Source organism: Nomascus leucogenys, chromosome 4, assembly GCF_006542625.1.
Source record: "Nomascus leucogenys isolate Asia chromosome 4, Asia_NLE_v1, whole genome shotgun sequence".
Lineage (NCBI taxonomy): Eukaryota > Metazoa > Chordata > Mammalia > Primates > Hylobatidae > Nomascus > Nomascus leucogenys.
Window position 1 is genome coordinate 23,021,804 of NC_044384.1, and position 21,101 is coordinate 23,042,904.

A 21,101-nucleotide genomic window follows, 5' to 3' on the forward strand; every position below is an offset into this window, starting at 1 on the left:
AAACATACAGGCTTGAGCCCTGTTTTATTTCTATGTCTAGTAACAGCATTTCTTTTTTTTTTTTTTCTTGAGACAAAGTCTTGCTCTGCCACCCAGGCTGAAGTGCAGTGGCACAATCAGAGCTCACTGCAACCTCAAACTCCCGGGCTCAAGTGATTCTCCTACCTCAGCCTCTCAAATAGCTGGGACTATAAGAGCATGCCACCATGCCCTGCTAACTTTTTTATTTCTTATTTCTTGTAGAGACAGGGTCTCACCATGTTGCCCAGGCTGGTCTCGAACTCCTGGGCTCAAGTGATCCTCCCACCTTGGCCTCCTAAAGTGCTGGGATTACAAGCATGAGCCACCTTGCCTGGCCCAATAACAACATTTCTAACAATAAACTCTGGCATGGGAATAACTCATTATTACAAGGGAGTTACTTTGCTTTACATTATTTCATCAATGTTCTAAAATACTATAGTTAACAGGCTCAATTTTACTATGTAATAATTTTCACATATAAAATTCAAATCCCTATAATTTCACCAGCAATAAAGGCTACTAACCTTATAGGGCTTTACATTTGCAAGGCACTGCAAAGTTTACAAAGTACCTTTACAATTATTATCTCATATGAACCTGAGAATCATTGCAGATGTTACTATTCCAGTTTACAGACAAGAAACGGACACAAATAAGGATTTGATCAATTGCTCCAAGTCATGTGTCCAGTAAGTGACAGAGCTAAAACTAAAAACTCTGCTCTTATCATTCCTAGCAGAATTATTCTATCACTTTCAATATTTGAGAAAAGTACATTAAATGTTGTTAGAAAATTTTCCCAGGAGGAATGAGTAATTCCTCATTCCTCAATAGCTCAGAGGTTCTATTTTACTTTTCTTTAAAGAAAACAATGAAGTTGCTTGTATGCAGCCTTGAAGTTATAACACATCCTAGCTGCATTTACCATGATTTCTTATAATATTTATTAGCATATAGCATCAGCACTACAATTATAGCCAAGAAAACTCCAAGAAAGAGTAATGAAGGGAAACCAGCCCTCCAGCCCTATTATCTGTTAAAGCAAATCATACAACTATAAAAGTTAGAACAATACAGTATTAATTCATGAATGGGCAGACAAATCCAGAAGTCTGAAAACAGATTCCAATAATGTAGGAATATAGTATATTATCAAGGGACAACAGACGAATGAATTATTCAACAAATGGCATCGGGAACTGGGGGGTCCATCTGGAATAAAAATAAAACTGGACCTATATCTCACAATTTATACAAAATAAATTCCAGATTAAAGATTCAAAGGTATGTAAGACAAAGCCATACAGGCCAGGCACGGTGGCTCATGCCTATAATCCCAGCACTTTGGGAGGCCAAGGCAAGCTGATCACTTGATGCCAGGAGTTCAAGACCAGCCTGAGCAACATGGTGAAACCCATCTCTACTAAAAATACAGAAATTGGTCAGGCGCGGTGGTGCATGCCTGTGATCCCAGCAACTTGGGAGGCTGAGGCAGGAGAATCCCTTGAACCTGAGAGGCAGAGGTTACAGTGAGCCGAGATTGCACCATTGCACTCCAGCCTGGGTGACAGCAAGACTCTGTCTCAAAATAAACAGACAAAATTAAAAATAAAACCATATAAATATTAGGGGAAAATGAAAGATTTTATTTGAATCTCAGCTTATAGTAAGCCCAATTGAAAACTTCTTCATGATAATAAGTATCTTAAAAAGCCATTCTGGTGGGTGGTAGTACTATCTCAGTATTGTCTTAATATGATGATTAGTGAAGTTGAGCACCTTTCTATACATTTACTGGCCATCTGGCTTTCGTCTTGTGTGAAATATTTTTGTCCAATTTCCTGCTGAGTGTTCCGTAGTTTTCTTCTTGATTTGCAGGAGTTGGTTTTTTTATAAATACTGGACAATTCTTCATCATCTATGTATATTGTAATTATCTTCTCTGACTGTGTGAGTTGTCTTTTTACTCTTATGTATGCATTTTAAGAAAGAAAAAGCTGTTCTCACATAATTATAAAACGTTTATAATGGACACAAATGAAACTGGTACTAGATACTCTTATCTGGAAGGGAAAGGGAAGTTCCAGTGGGGAAGAGACACATTTTTCACTGTATCCTCTTGCCCCTTTTTTTCCCAAGACAGAGTCTTGCTTTGTCAGCCAGGCTGGAGTGCAGTGCCGCAATCTCGGCTCACTGCAACCTCTGCCTCCCGGGCTCCTGCCTCAACTTCCCAAGTAGCTGGGATTACAGGTGTGTGTCACCATGCCCTAATTTTTTTTTTTTTTTTTTTTTTTTTTTTTAGTAGAGACAGGGTTTCACCATGTTGGCCAGGCTGGTCTCAAACTCCTGGCCTCGTGATCTGCCTGCCTTGGGCCTCCCAAAGTGCTGGGATTACAGGCATGAGCCACCATGCCCAACTTGTTTTTTTATTACTATTTGCATCCGTTTTAAATTTTAAGACAAAGGAAGAAACCCATAAAACCTACTGTAAGCAAGCAGCGGCTAGCTTTTCCTAATTTTATTCTAATATAGTAAGGGACAACGATAAGGTTAAGATGCTGCTTCCCTAGTCATTCCTTTCACCATATGGCCCATCCCCTTGTGTTCTAAGCTCAGGAAACCAGCCCATTCCAGGTTCTAATTATGAGACAGTATAGCATAGTAGTAATGAGAGCAGCTGCTGCAGTCAGATACCTGTGTTATAACGCAGCAACTCGGCTGCCATTTACATAACTTTTGTCAAGTTATTCATCCCCTCACTGCCTCAGTTGCCTCATCTGCAAAATGGGGAAAGTAACAAGTCCTCCTGTGGTAAGCAGTCTCTAACAGGGCCCCAGTGATCCCAAACCCTGGTATTCACACCCATGTGTAATCCTCTCCTCTGTGTGTAGGTTGCATTTTGTGACTGTTTTTAAAGAACAAAATGTAGCCAGGAATGGTGGCTCATGCCTATAATCCCAGCACTTTGGGGGGCTGAGGCAGGAGGATTGCCTGAGCCCAGGAGTTCAAGACCAGCCTGGGCAACAGGGTAAGACCCCATCTCTACAAAAAAATTCTAAAATTAGCCAGGCTTGGTAATGCATGCCTGTAGTCCTAGCAACTCAGGAGGTTGAGCTGGGAGGATCCTTTGAGGCCAGGAGTTCAAGGCTGTAGTGAACTGTGATTGTTCCATTGCACTCCAGCCGGGGCTACAGAATGAGACCACATCTCTTTAAGAAAACAAAAAACAAAAACAAGAGCCTCGTGATAAAACATGTTTGTTGTTTTAAACTAATAATTTTTGGAATGATTTGTTATTCCGAATTAAATAGCTAATCCACCTAACGTCAGAGAGTTGTAGGGATTAAAAGAAATAATACATGGCAAGCTTTGAAAAAAGTGCTAGTCACAGAGCAAGTGCCCCAAACATGCTATTTTTCTTTTTTTTTTTTTTTTTGAGATGGAGTCTCGCTGTTTCACCCAGGCTGGAGTGCAGTGGCGCAATCTCGGCTCACTGCAGGCTCCACTCCCCGGGGTTCACGCCATTCTCCTGCCTCAGCCTCCCGAGGAGCTGGGACTACAGGCGCCTGCCACCTCGCCCGGCTAATTTTTTTTTTTTTTGTATTTTTAGTAGAGACGGGGTTTCACCGTGTTAGCCAGGATGGTCTCGATCTCCTGACCTCGTGATCTGCCCGCCTCGGCCTCCCAAAGTGCTGGGATTACAGGCGTGAGCCACCGTGCCTGGCCAAAACATGCTATTTTTCTATTATGGAAATATTAAAGTCTGGCAATGTGGAAGTAATACAGTAGTAATACATCTCTTCCATCATTAGCTCTGAAGGGATATGAGAAGACTTTCCAACTATAAGAAGCCAGGGAAAATACTATTAGCTTTAATAACACCCTACAAAGAAATGTCCAACCTGTAGAAAACTCCCTACAACTGCTTATATTGTACTGATAAGACTGTGACTAAAACAGTAGCAAAAAGGAGAAATTAAGACCAATGAAATACAGTCTCTAACTGAATCATTCCATAAACACAAACAAAAAAAGACAACTATATATAGCCAAGTCCCAACTTCTCAAAATGTGATATCAAAAGCAGACATGAATTCTAAATGGTGAAAATAGTCTTGCACCAAGTACTTCTTTAGGGTTCTTTGGAAATTTGATAAACCAATGTCTTAAAGGATAAAAATACAGCTTCTTATTTATATAATTATCTTACCCTCCAATATTTGGAACACACAACCAAAAGTGACCTTTGTGTAAATGCACAAAAAGAGATGCTTTGGCAATTCTGACAATAAATTGGTTTGGATTCCTCCTCAAATATTGGCTCAGTATCCTGAAAAGAGAAAGATTTGTAAAGCTTTAGGACTGCCATGACTGTCAATTAAAATTATCACACAATGATAAAGGCAACAAAATTAAATAAAGGCATCGCTTCATATGTTCATCATTTTAGCCCCTCAGGTAAGCGCCAAGGTAGTAAAAAGCAGCAAAGATATACCCTAAAAGCAGCTAGGCACAAATACTGTTGCTACAAAATCCCCTGAGATTTCAATTCTGATGAGACTCAGAGTATCATTGCTCTGGTAATGACAGATGATAAAGTCTGCCTTAATCCTAATTTTTGTAGCTATATGTGCTTTTAAAAAAAATCTAATTAATTCCTCTATATTCTCCTGAATTCCATGCCTAAAAATTCCCTAGCTGAAGAGAGTAGCATCAAAATTGTCAGAGACTTGATCTTTCTCATTGATAAAAAAAAAAAAAGAACAAGGAATTCAAGCCCAAAGAACTGAAATAGATGACTAAAAATGGCTTTGTTTATTTTTTGTGGTGATTTGCTTAATTTTTTTTTCCTTTGAGTCAATTTAAACAGAAGCAGTTGAGGAGAACCCCGCTTCTTTTATGTTTCTCCTCAGCATATCGTGCGCAATATGTTTCTCTATTTTATATCCATGATAGAGCAGATGTTGCCATTAAAAGTGAATAAAAAATTCACTCCCATAGCATACTAGAGAATCTTCCATACTATGCCTATAAGAAAATTATCAAACAATAATCGCTTTGTCCTTCCCCCTTAAAAAAAATGGAAGGGGCAAATCATTACTAAAATTTTGAGCTATAGAGATTAAAAACAGAGAAATCACCCCGCTTTCCTTTTTCTCACCTGCATGTCACTTATTTCCGAGGTAACAATCCAGACCTTCAGGATGCCAGTCACCGAGAGTGCTACCACCGTGTCCTCTAAAATGAGAAGGGACAAAAAAGCAGCCCAGGTTACGAACATAATATGCTTTCTTTCTAAATATTAAGATGTTTTGCTTGAATGAAATTAAACAATAGCATGTTTTACAATTAGCAGAAAAACACAATTCTCTATTTCATGAAACAGAAACCAGGTTTTGAAACACAAGTTAATAAAGATGGCCAACAACTTAAAATTCAAGGAAAATTATTTCTAGCTAATTGAATTTTTTATTTCTAATCAAAAAGTTTTTAATAATTTCAAATGTTCTTGATTACTATGTTAACAATGAACTTTTACACTTCAAAATTCACAACTTTTAATTCTTTATCATGGATGAGCTCAAGCACTTTATTTCTTCAAGGCACTAATTTCTCCCCCTTTCCCACATACCTTGCCACCTTCCAGATACTTCATTGCACATTACATCCTCCACAGAGTGTGATCAAGAGAAAGATACGATATAAAATCTAAGTTCCTAAGCTTCAGGTAAAAGGGAGCAGTGACAGCACCAGGGTCACGTACAGGAATTTTGAGAGGATGAGCATTGGAAAGCAGTCAATGTGGGCTCCAGAGTGAGGGAGGGGAATGTTAAAAGCAAAATCACATTTTTCTTCACTAATTAACCAATGACCTTTAGATAACAAACTATCTTAAATTCAATTTTCTTATCTGGAAGCAAATATAAATGAGTAACAACAGTACCTATCCTAATGGGTTGTTATAAAAATTAAGACACGCCAAGGGAAAACATTCAGCACATACTAAATTCTCAATAAGAGAATGATAAACCAATGTCTTGAAGGATAAAAATACAGCTTCTTATTTATATAATTATCTTACCCTCCAATATTTGGAACACACAACCAAAATGACCTTTGTGTAAATGCACAAAAAGAGATGCTTTGGCAATTCTGACAATAAATTGGTTTGGATTCCTCCTCAAATATTGGCTCAGTATCCTGAAATAAAATACTCTGTCAAATTCTCAATAAGAGAATTTAGTATGAGTTATTACTGTTATTTAAAAAATGATTATCTTTAAATAAAAACCTTATCAATATCACATAGTTTTCTAGGCACTGTAAGGCATTGGAATTAATTGATTTAAGTTACATTCTATTCTGTTCAGACTACAGTGTAAACATATACAAAAGGAGTGTAAAAATTTTAAATATGCAAACTGCTTGGTCACAAATATAGATCTTTTGTAAATAAAAGATTCATTGTAACTAATATTAGAGATAAATATATGAATGATTAGTTCCCTATTGCCTGGAAAATTAACACAAATCTCATTCTCACTGTTATGCTTAGGAATAAAGCAGTAATTCTCTAATATGCATAAAAAACCTCTCTGAGAAAGTTCACATTAAAGAAGCCTGCTCAATTTTATTTCACCTAACATCTCCCAAATATATTTAACCAGAGATCCCACCTTTTTGACAAATACCTATTAACAAACTTCAGAACCAACACTCTGAAGAACAGCGGCAGGAAATGAAGCCAGTGCATCCACTCTTCCTACAGTCCACTTTAGAGCAGGCCTGCACCACTCTCAGCTGGGCAACTAATCTCTTAATTTGCTCCCATCTTTGAAGTTTAAAGCATAAGTCCCTTCAGAGACTGCCCATCATCTACAGTGAGAGCCTGCAAGCTACAGCTCTTGAGTCAACTCCACCCCACTGGCTGTTTTTGTAAATAAAGTTTTATCGGAACACAGCCAGGCTCATTCACTAATGTATTGTCTGTGGCTGCTTTTGTGCTAAAACAGCAGAGTTGAGTAGTTGAAACATGGACCATATGGCCTGCACAGCCTAAAATATTTCATATCTGGCCCTTTACAGTACAAGTTTGACAACCCCTGATCCACAGAGTGAATTCCCTAGCTGATACACAGGGCTTTCAAGACCTGTCTCCTGCCAGTTCTGCCAGCCTTATATCCTGCCACTCCTTCCCTCATATTTCTTGCCCCAGAAAAAGATAATCTATAGTTTCACATATACACCTATCATAATTTTAATGCTTTTGTACCTACAGACTATCTCCTTTGCCGGAAACATCCTGATCGCATGTCTGCTAAACTCTTTCTCATCTTCCAAACCCTAGATCAGACTTCATCTGATCTGGGTGGCCCTCTACTGCCCTCAATCAGCCTCACTGCCATCCTCTCCACACTATTTTTCCATCTTGCACACTTTGCACTCTAAACTGTTATTTGTTTATATATCATTGTCCTTTATTAGAATTGACTCCCTCAAGTATTAGTATTTCAATCCCTTGCACCTGGAAGTTTGTAGGCATTCAATAAATATTTGTTGAATGACTCCTGAATAAAAAGCTATGTGCTGATTTTCCAACCCTAAGAGGTTACAAAGGGAAAGCTCCTATAAAGTTGAAGGCAATTCACTAATGGGAAGCAGTGTAACACAGTGGTTAAAGTAACTATTCCAGGGTCCTTTAGCAAAGACGTCATCACCCTAACTCTCATCATTCTCCCCATCTATATGATGAATATTAACAGTACCTACCCCACTAAGTATTGTGAGAATTGATCATATGTAAATGCTTAGCATGGTGCTTGGTAGTGTAAACACACAGTAAATGAAAGTCCTCATGGTGATGGCGCTGGTGATACTGGTGGTAGTGGTGGTGGTTATTTACCGGCCTCTATAGGGAGCACAAAACTACGAAGCCATTTGAAAGTAAAAGAATGCTCCTTAAAAGGCTTATAAAAGTAGACATTCAATGTTCTGCATTAACTATTGCTCTTTTCCTGACAACTTTACTTTTGCTTTCATGGTTGTTATTGAGAGGTTTCAACAACAATGAAGAAAAGATAATAATATTTTTTGAGCATCAAGTACAAATCAGCCCCTTCCAGGAACTTTCACTAAATTTAACTGTGTATAATCTCTCCTTTTTCACTATCTCCATTTGAAATGGAAACATTTCCTATGCCTCTTAAGCAAGTGACAGAACCAGACTCCAGAAATATACAGGTAAAACTACAGTTCCTCCCAAAGGTAAAACTACACCCCCAAAGGTTAAGATATTCTTCCTCCACTTCAGATAATCACCCATATACTCTGTCAAAAGCTGGTGACTTATACATCATGGAATGGAGACAAGCCAACAATTAAGTCTTCATTCAATCAAAGATTTCTTTATGAAGGAGGAAACAAACCATAAATTATTGGTGTAGTTATTTCTTAAATAGAAGAATATATCCCAAAGTATTAATTTACAATAAACTGTAGAATGTTATAGTAAACTAAACATTAAGTCATGGTGCTAAAGCTCCTAACAGGCTTAATACACTGACCTTGTGTTCGGTGGGATCGAATAATACTCATGGAGCTAATCCAGTCTGGTGATATCTTTGATACTAAGGAGTATAATACTTCAAGGCTGGTAGCATCCACAACAAGGATTTCAGGGTAATGTCCATGGCATAAAAGCCTTCCTTCTTGCTGATTCCCAACAGAGAACTGGTAGAACTACATTCACACCAAGAGGAAAAAGATTTCTGAGTGTTCTCCTTTAATTTAGATACTTGATTAATATGCATTCATCAAGGTTATTACAATATTCTCCTAAAGCTCAACTTCTTTGGTAAGAATTTTAGATATTTACCAAATGGTACATATTATATGGGTGTATGTGCACACACATATATTAAGTTATATTAACATTTTTAAATAGCTAACAAAAATTATTTTCCTAACATCTTATCCTCCCTTTTGAACTATTTTGAAACAGAATTCATGATAATTGTTTTCATCCCCCTCTAGCATCTAAAACAGAACTGTTGAATAAATTAATAAAACACCTGAATAAAATCAGCTTTACAAATCACATCAAAAGGGAAGCTCAGGTGGGTCACAAAAATAACATGAATTTTAAATGAGTAGAAATAGTGAAATATAAGCTTATAATTACAGTTATGCAAATACAACTTAGAAGGATGATTGACGTTCAAACATAATCAGGGCCTCAGCCTCCTTATATGTAAAATGATAATCTCCTATTTAATATGTAAGGGTGTCAGGAGGACTAAATCCAACACAATACAAGAAATGCCTACACTGTATCTGCTCAATAAGTGTGAGTTACCTTCTCTTCCTTTCCCACTGAAATCATAATTGATCATATTTTTAATATAATTCATAATTTCCCAACACTCACAGTAAACAATTAGTAAACTGAAGTACAGAGAATTAGAGAGCTATGAAAAAGCAAAAAAGAACACCAGGAATGTAAGTCAGAAACTACAAATTCCTGTGTAACACTCTACATATTAAGCCAGGCATATGAAACAGTCATGTCTTCTGAAGAGTTGGAAAGTTTTAAAAATACGTGTCCAAGGACCAACTGCATGAGCAAAAGGACCAACTGCATGAGCAAAAAAAAAAAAAAGATATGGTCCAAAAAGTAGGTCAATTTGTGTCAATCACAAGTGGAATCACAAAGGCTTTTGCAAGGAAGAATTCCATTATTTAGGACCTAGAGCATTTTGCCAAGTAGTGAAGGGGTTCTCACTTGGGTAACCAAGGTAGCCCAGAACAGCAGAAGCAGCAGCAATTTGCTTGCACTGTATCTTTCTCCATTAGTCTCCTCTCCTTTCTTACCATTCCCAACATACCATCTTATGAGGAATACTTTTACCACTTCAATTCTAGTTTTCTTGTCCTATTACTACTACCCACCACTTTTCATACAAAATGACAGGCTCAATGTTTTAAAAATATTTTAAATTATATACTTATAATAGTTTGTGCTTAGAGTCACAGAAATAGATACTAACCTGTATGCCAGTATGTGTGCAAGCTAATTTTGTAAATTCAATACATCTGCCATCACTCACATCCCAGAGGCACATCTCTCTATAAAACAAAATAATGGTCAGCTTTGAATGTGACTTTTTAAAGCACCATTCAACTTTGTCACAGTGATTTAAAATTAATCTTCCATTAAAACTAATATATTTCAGAAAAAGTAGCATACAGTCATTACTGCTGTTCATCAAAATTTCCAGTCCTCCCTCGACCCTCCTAACACCCCTTCCAAACTGCCCACCCCCCACCACATTCCACATCCTTTCTAGGCCCATAATAAGACTGCATTTCCTGGTTCCCTTTTGGTTAGTGAAGTCTTGTAAGTAGTTCTGGCCAGAACCAATGCAAGGCTTTCCAGAGCTCTGTTCCAGAGACTGGCTGCTTCACATAGAGGTTGCTCCCTCACTCTGAACCTCAAAGTAAGGATAGCAGCGAAGCAGAGTAGAGGCCTCAAATGACACATGAGGGACAAGTGACAAAAACAAGAAATAAACTAATTTAAACTACTGAGATTTTATATTTGTCATCCAGATAGCTAGAGAATTTCAAACTGCAAAAAACAAAAGTTAAAGTCAACTGAATTTCAAACTTTTGCAAATAAAATCCAAGATTACAATTTTCATTCTGTATTTATTGTAATTTTATTGAATGCGTACAAAAAAACTAGATATAAGATTGAAAGATGTAACATTGAAAATCAGAAATGTCAACATGCCTTGTCTATTGAAGAAATACATTTAACAGAAAAAAATTAATAAAATGCAATGATCCTGATATCATTAGGGTTTTCTCTAAGATACTATTTTCTGTATCTCACATGGTTTTATATAAGACAATTTTTCAAAGAACATTCAATTTAGAATATGCATCCTAATGGGAATTATCCTTTAATTGACCAACAGCTATTATATTTTTAGCTTATATTGCTTCTTTTTGTTCCAATGAATTATACAAGGTTCTCTTCAGTGGGGAGAACAATTTCTGATTTGTTTTGCTTTTTTGAGACAGGGTCTCACTGTGTCACCCAGGCTGGAATACAGTGGCACAATCACAGCTCACTAACAGCCTCAATCTCCTGGGCTCGAGTGATCCTATCACTCAGCCTCCTGAGTAGCTCAGACTACAGGTGCACACCATCATGCCCGGCTAGTTGTTGCATTTTTTTGTAGAGACAGGGTTTTAACATGTTGCTCAGGCTGGTCTCAAACTCCTGTGCTCACGTGATCCACCCATCTCAGTCTCCCAAAGTGTTAGGATTACAGGAGTGAGCCACCACACATAGCACCAATTTCTTATATAATTCTCTTCAAGTTCCCCAACTTTCTTCAATAGCATATTGTATAAATATGTGTAATTTTCTAAGCACCAAAAAATGTTTTGAAAACTGTTTTTAAATCTTTTTAAACATTTAGTAACATTGGACCCTACAACTACTGTTCAATGACCTGCTTCTCTAAAGCAAGCTTCATTCTGAGACTTGGGAACACAAATAGTTATGTTAGCGTATTAATACATATCAATATCATGTTATGGACTTTTTCGTGGCATCATCTTCAAAATTGATGCTAGCCTAGCACCATTCAGGTTTTTAAAAGGAAATCTCAAAGTTGTCTGGCAACTCAATAAAAACAATATGGAGATGAATGATCGTGCTTTAACTTTTATAGTATTTTGAGTTCCTTAAAAGCAAGCCAAAGGACGTAATCATAAATTACAATAAAAGTATTGTAAAATCATTAACACAGATAAAATTTACATCCCTAAAATCAGATTTTAAATATCTACCTTTAGATTTAGACAATAAAAAGCATTTATTTAGGAGATATTCTAAAAGAAAAAAAAAAAATACCTCGCTACTTATAAGGCACTGGTGCTAGTTATAAAGACTCATGAGAAAAAGAGGCAAATGAGAAAATACTTACCCACTTTCAGATGCACTCACAATATACTGTTTGTCACTGGAAGCACAAGCTTTAGACAAACAAGTGATTGACGCTGTATGACCAAACAACAGTGCTCGAGGATTAATCTAGAAATGCAAAAATATGCTAGTTTAAGTACCAAACTTAAAAATTAACCTTTTATTTGAGTTCCAGCTTAGCCATAGTACAATAGAAGACTAGGAAGACTGCTAAGATTTTTTATTCTAGCCCCTGGCTCTTGTATAGCACTGCTGGAGCTGCCTGGGAGAAATTCTAGCCCTGAAAGGAAAGACAGAGGCCTGGCTGGCTTCGCTACTGGCTGATTGTAGAGACCCAGAGCCTTAACAAACATAGGCAGTAGCCAGGGAGTGGTTACAACAGGCCTTAAGCAAAACCCAGTGCTATGCTGGCTTCAGGTCTGACCCAGCGCAGAACTAGTGAAGCTGGACACAGGGGTGTTTGCGTCATTCCACCCCACTGTCCAAGTGGTTCAAAACAGAGAGAGAGAGACTCCATCTGTTTAGGGGAAAGGATGAACAGAGAACAACAGTCTCTGCCTGGTAATCCAGAGAATTGTCCCGAATCTTGTCCACGCCCATCAAGGCGGTACCTCTACAAGTCTGCAAGAACCACAGTGCTGCTGGGTGTGGTGGCTCATGTCTGTACTCCCAGCACTTTGGGAGCCTAAGGTGGGCAGATCATGAGGTCAGGAGTTCAAGACCAGCCTGACCAACATGGTAAAACCCCATCTCTACTAAAAATACAAAAATTAGCCAGGCGTGGTGGTGCATGCCTGTAATTCCAGCTACTCAGGAGGCTGAGGCAGGAGAATCGCTCTAACGCAGGAGGCAGAGGTTGCAGTGAGCCAAGATCCCTCCACTGCACTCCAGCTTGAGGGACAGAGTGAGACTCCGTCTCAAAAAAAAAAGGACCACAGTGTTACTGGGCTTGGGGGCTCCCCTAAGGCAGATACAGCTGAGAACACAACACCCAAGTCCTTTCAAATATCTGGAAAGCCTTCCGAAGAAGGACAGGTACAAACAAGTCCAGAGAGTGAAGAATACTATAAATACTTAATTCTTCCATGGCCAGACAAGACAAACATCTACAAGTATCAAGACCATCCAGGAAAACACGACCTCACCAAATGAATGAAATATGGCAACAGGGACCAATCCAGGAGAAACAAATATGTGACTGTTCAGACAGATAATTCAAAATAGGGTTTGAATTCTCTGTTTTTAGAAAACTCAAAGAAATTCAAGATAACACAGAGAAAGAATTCAGAGTTCTATCAGATAAATTTAAGAGACTGAAACAATAAAAAAGAATCTGGCAGAAATTCTGAAGCTGAAAATGCAATTGGCATACTGAAGAATGTATCAGAGTCTTTTAATAGCAGAATTGATCAAGCAGAGAAAAGAAATAGTGAGCTTGAAGATGGCCTATTTGAAAATACACAGTCAAAGGAAACAAAAGAAAAAAGAGTAAAAAGTCATGAAGCATGCCTACAGGATCTAGAAAATAGCCTCAAAAGGGCAAATCTATGAGTTACTAGTCATAAAGAGGAGGCAGAGAAGGAGATAGGGGTAGAAAGTTCATACAAAGGAATAATAACAAAGAATCCCCAAATCTAGAGAAATATATAAATATCCAAGTACATACAGAACACCAAGCAAATTTAACCCAAAGATGACTACCTCACGGTATTTGATAATCAAACTCCCAGAGATCAAGGATAAAGAAAGAATCCTAAAAGCCAAAAGAGAAAAGACACAACATACACTGGGCCAGGCGCAGTGGCTCACGCCTAAAATCCCAGCACTCTGGAAGGCCCGAGGTGGGTGAATCACTTGAGGCCAGGAGTTTGAGACCAGCCTGGGCAAAATGACAAAACCCCATCTCTACTAAAAACGCAAAAATTAGCCAAGTGTTGTGGCACGCCATCTGTAGTCCCAGCTACTTGGAAGGCTGAGGCACAGGAATCCCTGGAACCCAGGAGGCAGAGGTTGCAGGAAGTTGAGATCACACCACTGCACTTCAGCCTGGGCAACAGAGAAAGACTCTGTCTCAAAACAAACAAACAAACAATTGAGCTCCAACACGTCTGGAACCAGACTTTTCAGTGGAAATCTTACAGGCCAGGGGAGAGTGGCATGACATATTTAAAGTACCAAAGGAAAGAATAGTAAATCCAGCAAAAATATCCCTCAAGCCTGAAAGAGAAATAAAGACTTTCTAGACAAACAAAAGCTGAGGGATTTCATCAATCCTAGACCTATCCTACAAGAAATGCTACAGGGAGTACTTCAATCAGAAAGAAAAGGATGTTAGTGAGCATCTGAAGGTACAAACTCACCAGTAATAGTAAGTACACAGAAAAACACAGAATATCGCAACACTGTAATTATGTTGTGTAAACTACTCTTAAGTAGAAAGAGCAAATGAAACAATCAAAAATAACTACAACGTTTCAAGACACAGACAATACAATAAGATATAAGTAGTAACAATAAAAAGTTAAAAAGCTGCCAGGCCCCTGGCTCATGCCTGTAATTCCAACACTTAGCCGGACATAGTGACCTGGGCCTGTAGTCTCAGATACTCGGGAGGCTGAGGTGGCAGGACTGCCTGAGCCCAGGAAGACAGACTGCAGTAAGCCAAGGTCATGCCACTGCACTCCAGCTTGGGTGACAGAGTGGGACTCTGTCTTCCAAAAAAAAAAAAGTTAAAAAGCAAGGGGAGGAAGTTAAGGTGTAGAGTCTTTATTAGTTGTCCTTGTTTCTTTGTTTTTGTTTATGCAAATAGTGTTAAGTTATATTCAGCTTAAAATAATGGGTTATAACATAGTATCTGCAAGCCTCATGGTAATCTCAAACCAAAAAACATACAATGGTTACACAAAAAATAAAAAGCAAGAAAATAAATTGTATCACCAGAGTAAATCACCATCACTGAAAGGAAGACCTGAAGGAAATAAAGACCACAAAACAACAAGAAAACAAAAAACAAAATAGCAGAAATAAGTCCTTACTTAGCAGTAATAACAAGGACTTATCAATAGTAACACTCAATGTAAATGGACTAACCTCTCCGATCAAAAGACAGAGTGGCTGAATGGATGAAAAAGCAAGACCCAGTGATCTCTTGCCTACAAGAAACACACTTCACCTATAAAAACACACATAGACTGAAAATAAAGGGATGAAAAAAGATATTCCATGCCAATGGAAACCAAAAAAAGCAGGAATAGGTACACTTACATCAGACAAAATAGGACTTCAAGACAAAAACTATAAGAAGAGACAAAGAAGGTCACTATATAATGATAAAGAAGTCAATTCAGCAAGAGGGTATAACAATTTTAAATATATATGCACCCAGCACCAGAGCACCCAGATATATAAAGCAAATATTATTAGAGCTAACAAGAGAGATAGGCCCCAATACAATAATAGCCAAGTGTAGTGGTGTGCACCTGTAGACCCAGCTACTCAAGAGGCTGAGGCAGGAGGATCACTTGAACCTGGGAGATCAAGGCTGCAGTAAGCTATCATTGCACCCTAGCCTGGGCAACAGAGTGAGACCTTATCTCAACAAAAAATAAAAATAACAAAAATAAAAGTGAAAGACTAGATGCTTTCCCTCTGCTAAGATTAGGAACGAAACAAGGATGTCCACTCTTGCCACTTCTGTTCAACATTGTTATGGAGGTGCCATCCAGGAATATTAGGCAAAAAAAAAAAAAAAAGAAATAAAAGGCATCCCTATTAGAAAGCAAAAAGTAGAACTATCTCTATTCGAGAGTGACATTATCTTGTATGCAGAAAATCCTAAAGGATCCACTAAAAAACTATTAGAAGTAGTAAGTCCAATAAGGTTGTAAGATACAAGATGAATAAACAAACTCAGATGTATTTCTATACACCAGCAATGAAAAATCTGAAAATAAAATAAATGGAAAAATTATATATCAAATAGATTCAAAAAATAAAATTCTTTGAAATAAATTTAATAAGAGTAATACAAACCTTATATTCTGAAAACTACAAAATATCGCTGAAAAAAACTAAACATCTAAATAAATGGAAATGAATTCGATGTTCGTGGGTCAGAAAACTTGATGTTGTTAAAATAGCAATACTATCCAAATTGATCTACTGAGTCAACATATTCCCTATTAAAGCCCAACTGACTTCCTTGTAGAAATTGACAAGCTGATTGTAAAATTCATATGGAAATTCCAGGGACCCCACCAAAACAATCTTGAAAAAGAAGAGCAATACTGGAGGACTCACATATCTGGATTTCAAAACTTAATATAAAACAATAGTAATTAAGACAGTGGGTATATAAAACAATAATAATTAGGACAGTGAGTATAGACATCTAGAGGACATGGAAAAGAACACATACACAGCACCATAAAATAGAATTGAGAGTCCAGATAGAAACCCATGACATTTATGGTCAATTGATTTTTCTTAAGAGTTCAATAGCATTCAATGGAGAACAAGTAGTCCTTCTGACCAATATTGCTAGGATAATTTGATAGCCACATGCAAAAGAATGAAGTCAAACCCTTCTCTCACACCACAGAAAAATTAACTAATATGGATCGAAGACCTAAATGTAAGAGGTAAAACTAGTATATAAAATTCTTAGGAAAAAAAAACACAGGGATAAATCTTCGTGACCTTAGATTTAGCAATGGTTTCTTAGATATGACAACAAAAACATAAGCAAACAAAGGAAAAAGAGATAAACTGAACTTTATCAAACTTAAAATATTTTGTGCTTCAAAGGACACAATTGAGAAAGTGAAAAAACAACCGATAAAATGGGAGAAAATAAATGTAAATCTTATATCTGTTAAGGGATCTGTATCTAGAATATATGAAGAATTTTTACAATTCAATAATAAAAAGACAAATAACCCAATTTTAAAATGGGCAAAGGAAAAAATTTTAAGTTAAAAATTGTTTTAATGGGCAAAGATTCTGAATAGACAGTTTGCCAGAGAAGATATACAAATGGCCAATGAGAACATGAAAAGAAGCTCAACATCATTAGCCATCAGGTAAATTCAAACCAAAATTACAATGAGACCACTTCACACACAAAATTAGCGCTAGAATCAAAAAGATAACAGTTATTGATTGACAAGGATATGGAAAACCTGGAACCCTCATGCACTGCTGATGGGAATGCAAAATGATACAGTTACTTTGGAAAACAGTCTGGCAGTTCCTTAAATAACAGATTAAACATAGAGTTACCTACCATATGATCCCACAATTCCACGCAGGGGGTGTATACCTAAGTGCACTGAAAACATGTGTCCACACAAAAACTCATACACAAATGTGTAATACTCATAGCAGCATTACTCATAAGGGCCAAAAATATATGGCCATAAAAAGAAATGAAGTACTGATACATGCTACAATGTGGGTGAACCTTAAAAACATTATGCTACCTGATAAAAGCCAGTCATAAAAAAAACATATTACAGTTATATGATTCCATTTATATTAAATGTCCAGAATAATCACAACATTAGTGACAGAAAGTAGATTAGTGGTGGTCTAGGGAGAATGAGTACTAGAAGTGACTTTTTTTTTTTTTTTTTTGGAGACAGGGTCTCACTCCCATTGCCCAGGCTGGAGTGCAGTGGTACGAGTAGCCTCGACCTCCTGGGCTCAGGTGATTTTTCCACCTCAGCCTCTGGAGTAGCTGGGACTACAGGCATGCACCACCACGCCCGGGTAGTTTTTTGTATTTTCAGTAGAAATGGGGTTTCACCATGTTGCCCAGGCTGGTCTCAAACTCCTAGACTCAAGCAATCCATCCACCTCAGCCTCACAAAATGCTGGAATTACAGGCGTGAGCCACCATGCCTGGCCCAGGAGGGACATTTAAAGGGTTTGTTTTGGAAGTGATGAAAATGTTCTAAAATTGACCTTGGTAATGGCTGCACAACTTTATGAACATACTAAGAAACATCAAAATGTGCATTTGAAGCAGATTAATTGTGTAGTATGTGAATTATATCTCAATAAGGCTATTATCCAAAAAAAGTAATTTAAAAAATCACCTTTCTTGACCCCACATTCCATACCAGCTACCACTCCATTTTCTCTTTTCCCCCTGACAAAAAATTCCTGGAAAGAGTTGTCAGAGAAAGGAGTTACAAATATGGAAAGGAGAAAAGTAGGATAAACGCTGAGGTGTTATGTTGGAATTAGACATATCAGTGTGAACGTGTGTGTGTGTGTGTGTGTGTGTGTGTGTGTGTGTCCCCAACTCCTATTTCCCTAGCTCTGTCCACTGAGAGCCCTGGAAGCAGAGCACACTGAGCATTCCATAGCAGTAAGGAATGACAGTAAAGGCACAGTCATTTCAAAAATCAATACTACAAAATCTACACTGTGTGAAAAGTTTTGCCCCCTTCAAAGCATTTACCATAGAAGGTTTAAGTGTTTTAAATTTTCTAAAACCTCTTTGGAAAACCTCCTTCAGTATGGGTCATCATTTGAAAAATCTTAAATGTAACAAAACATTAAGTCACTTAGGGTAAATACTACAATTGAAAATGGCCAAAAGCCCTCAGAAGTCAACTCTGATGAACAGTGTAAATAATGAATCTGTATACTACTAGTTTTAGTCAAAACACATTTTTCAGAAAATCTACTGTGGGCCCAAAAACATCATTCGGGGACTATATTATCTTCTAATAAGTAGATTTTTATATCTAAAATGTACAATAGGCATTTCAAATACTCACTTCCAGTTCTACTGAAAGATCCCAGAGACATATTTGTCCATCGTGGCATCCTGTTATGATTGTGGCCCCATCATCTGTTAAAAGTACCGCTGAGATGCAATGTGTGGGCGCTTTTCGACCCCAAAGAACAATGGGTAGAACAAGGCTGTTTCCTGCCATTGTGTTTTCAAACCTGAAAATGTTATAAAAATTGTCAGATATTACAATATTTCTCTCGAAAACATGTTATATATTTTTGTTATAAAACCAACAATTTGAAAATAATCATATATTCCTGGGAGTAAATTACAGCTACTTAAATATTTATCATTTTCAAAAAAAAACCCGACTAGTTTATTATAACTACTCTAGATTCAGGTGCTTACAAAATAATACACAATCAACACCTGTGAAAAGAAACAACAAAATAATAATAAACAGGTCTTCACCCCAGGCATTCACGGTTTTTAAAATTTACTAATGAAAGGCCAATGACTTCAGTACCTCATATTTATCTAGGATTTAACAGTTGATAAAGCACTTTTATGTGTAGTATTTCATTTTGATTCTCAAACAGCCTTTTGACGTTGGCTGACTAGAAACTGAGGCATAAACATGACCTGCCCTAGGACACAGAACTAGCAAGTCATAAAACTCAAATAAAAATCTTGACCTTCAGATCCCAAGTTGTATGCCTCCATTAAAAAAGACAGGTCAAACTGTTCTCAGAAAGTCTGGTACACACAGAATGTACTGTACAACTACCACTAGACAATAATTATGAAGAATTTTCTAAGTCCCAGAAATTCTTCTGAACATTGTATGTGTGTGTATAAATATAAGTACATATATAAACTCAATTAATCCTTACAACAAATCAGGAGGTAAACACTATTATCATATGTCATAGACAAAGTGTCATAGACAAAGACACTGAGGCACAGAGTGACAAGTGATGGAGTCCAGATCAGAACCCAGGCGGCCTGACTTCAGAATCTGTGGTCTTTCTCACTCTGCTAGGCTACTGATTACAAATGAGGTCTCCAAACCAGTAATAAATACCAATGCCCAAGAAAAACTCAGTCCTGTTTCACACTGTGCTAAACATTTTCAAAACTTTATTCAGGGCCGGGCGCAGTGGCTCACGCCTGTAATCCCAGCACTTTGGGAGGCCAAGGTGGGTGGATCACCTGAGTCAGGAGTTCAAGACCAGCCTGGCCAACAAGGTGAAACTCCATCTCTACTAAAAATACAAAAATTAGCCAGGCATGGTGGCGGGTGCCTGTAATCCCAGCTACTTGAGAGGCTTGAACCCGGGAGGCAGAGGTTGCAGTGAGCCAAGATCGCACCATTGCACTCCAGTCTGAGCAACAGGAAACTTTGTCTCAAAAAAAAAAAAGAAAGAAAAAAAAAAAAAAAAACACTTTGCTCAGTGAGAAACCCATTCGACCACATTTACTCCAAACCTGTTATGCCTGAAGGTCATGAAAGTCTTTTGTGGTAAACTCTCAATATTGAGGGAAGAAAAGAATGTCTTTGTAAACTCTTTTCTCCATTAAAGAAAAAAATGTAGTTTCTGGTGAAGGGATTTAAATTTGAGATAGTAATCAATTAACCAGAGCATACTGGAGTGCACCTCTTGCAGGAGAGCACATATGAGAAAGTATTCCTTAATATAACAAAATTAAAATCTACTTGGCAAAACAATATTTAGGGGTTAAAAACTGTGGTTAAAGACCTAGATAACAGGAGTTCAGAGAAGTTAAAAAAAGACTGAATAGTCAAAGAAAGCTGCATAGAAGAGAGTACTCTCAGATCTCATTAGACACTAGGAGTCACCTATAGCCTGACAGATGGCCAATCAAAAGGTATAATCATTAAAGATAAAATGAGGCAATGGCCAGGTGCGGTGGCTCACATCTGTAATCCCAGCACTTTGGGAGGCCAAGGTCGGCAGATCACTTAAGGTCAAGAGTTCAAGACCAGCCTGGCCAACATGGTGAAACCCTGTCCATGCTAAAAATACAAACATTACCCGGGCGAGGTGGTGGATGCCTGTAGTCCCAGCTACTTAGAAGCCTAAGGCAGGAGAATCGCTTGAACCCAGGAGGCAGAGGTTGCAGTGAGCCGAGAATGCGCCACTGCACTCCAGCCTGGTGACAAAGCGAGAGTTCGTCTCAAAAATAAAATAAAATAAAATAATAAATTATATCACCAAAGATTTCTCTCAAGTAAATAAGTACTAAACACTGAATCCAACATGATGACACCTGGAAATAACACTGTTTCTCTAGCTAGTTGGCGACTCGTAC

The 21,101-nt window shown here is 37.7% G+C and overlaps 1 protein-coding gene across 5 annotated transcripts in view; it reads right to left on the reverse strand.

Annotated features, from left to right (window-relative positions):
- The window catches only part of WDR7 (WD repeat domain 7), a 372,747-nt gene that overhangs the window by 332,364 nt on the left and 19,282 nt on the right, over positions 1-21,101 (reverse strand). For 4 of the 5 annotated variants that reach the window (XM_003264268.4, XM_003264267.4, XM_030810359.1 and 1 more), the window contains exons 2-7: positions 18,811-18,982; positions 12,024-12,130; positions 10,071-10,149; positions 8,589-8,763; positions 5,186-5,262; positions 4,235-4,354 (exon numbers count right to left, since the gene is read on the reverse strand). In XM_003264268.4, the coding sequence (XP_003264316.2) occupies positions 4,235-4,354; positions 5,186-5,262; positions 8,589-8,763; positions 10,071-10,149; positions 12,024-12,130; positions 18,811-18,969 (717 nt within the window). In that variant the 5' untranslated portion in view covers positions 18,970-18,982. Of the gene's footprint in view, positions 1-4,234; positions 4,355-5,185; positions 5,263-6,106; positions 6,116-8,588; positions 8,764-10,070; positions 10,150-12,023; positions 12,131-18,810; positions 18,983-21,101 lie in introns of those variants that run through there. The other variant, XM_030810361.1, reaches the window with a different exon arrangement.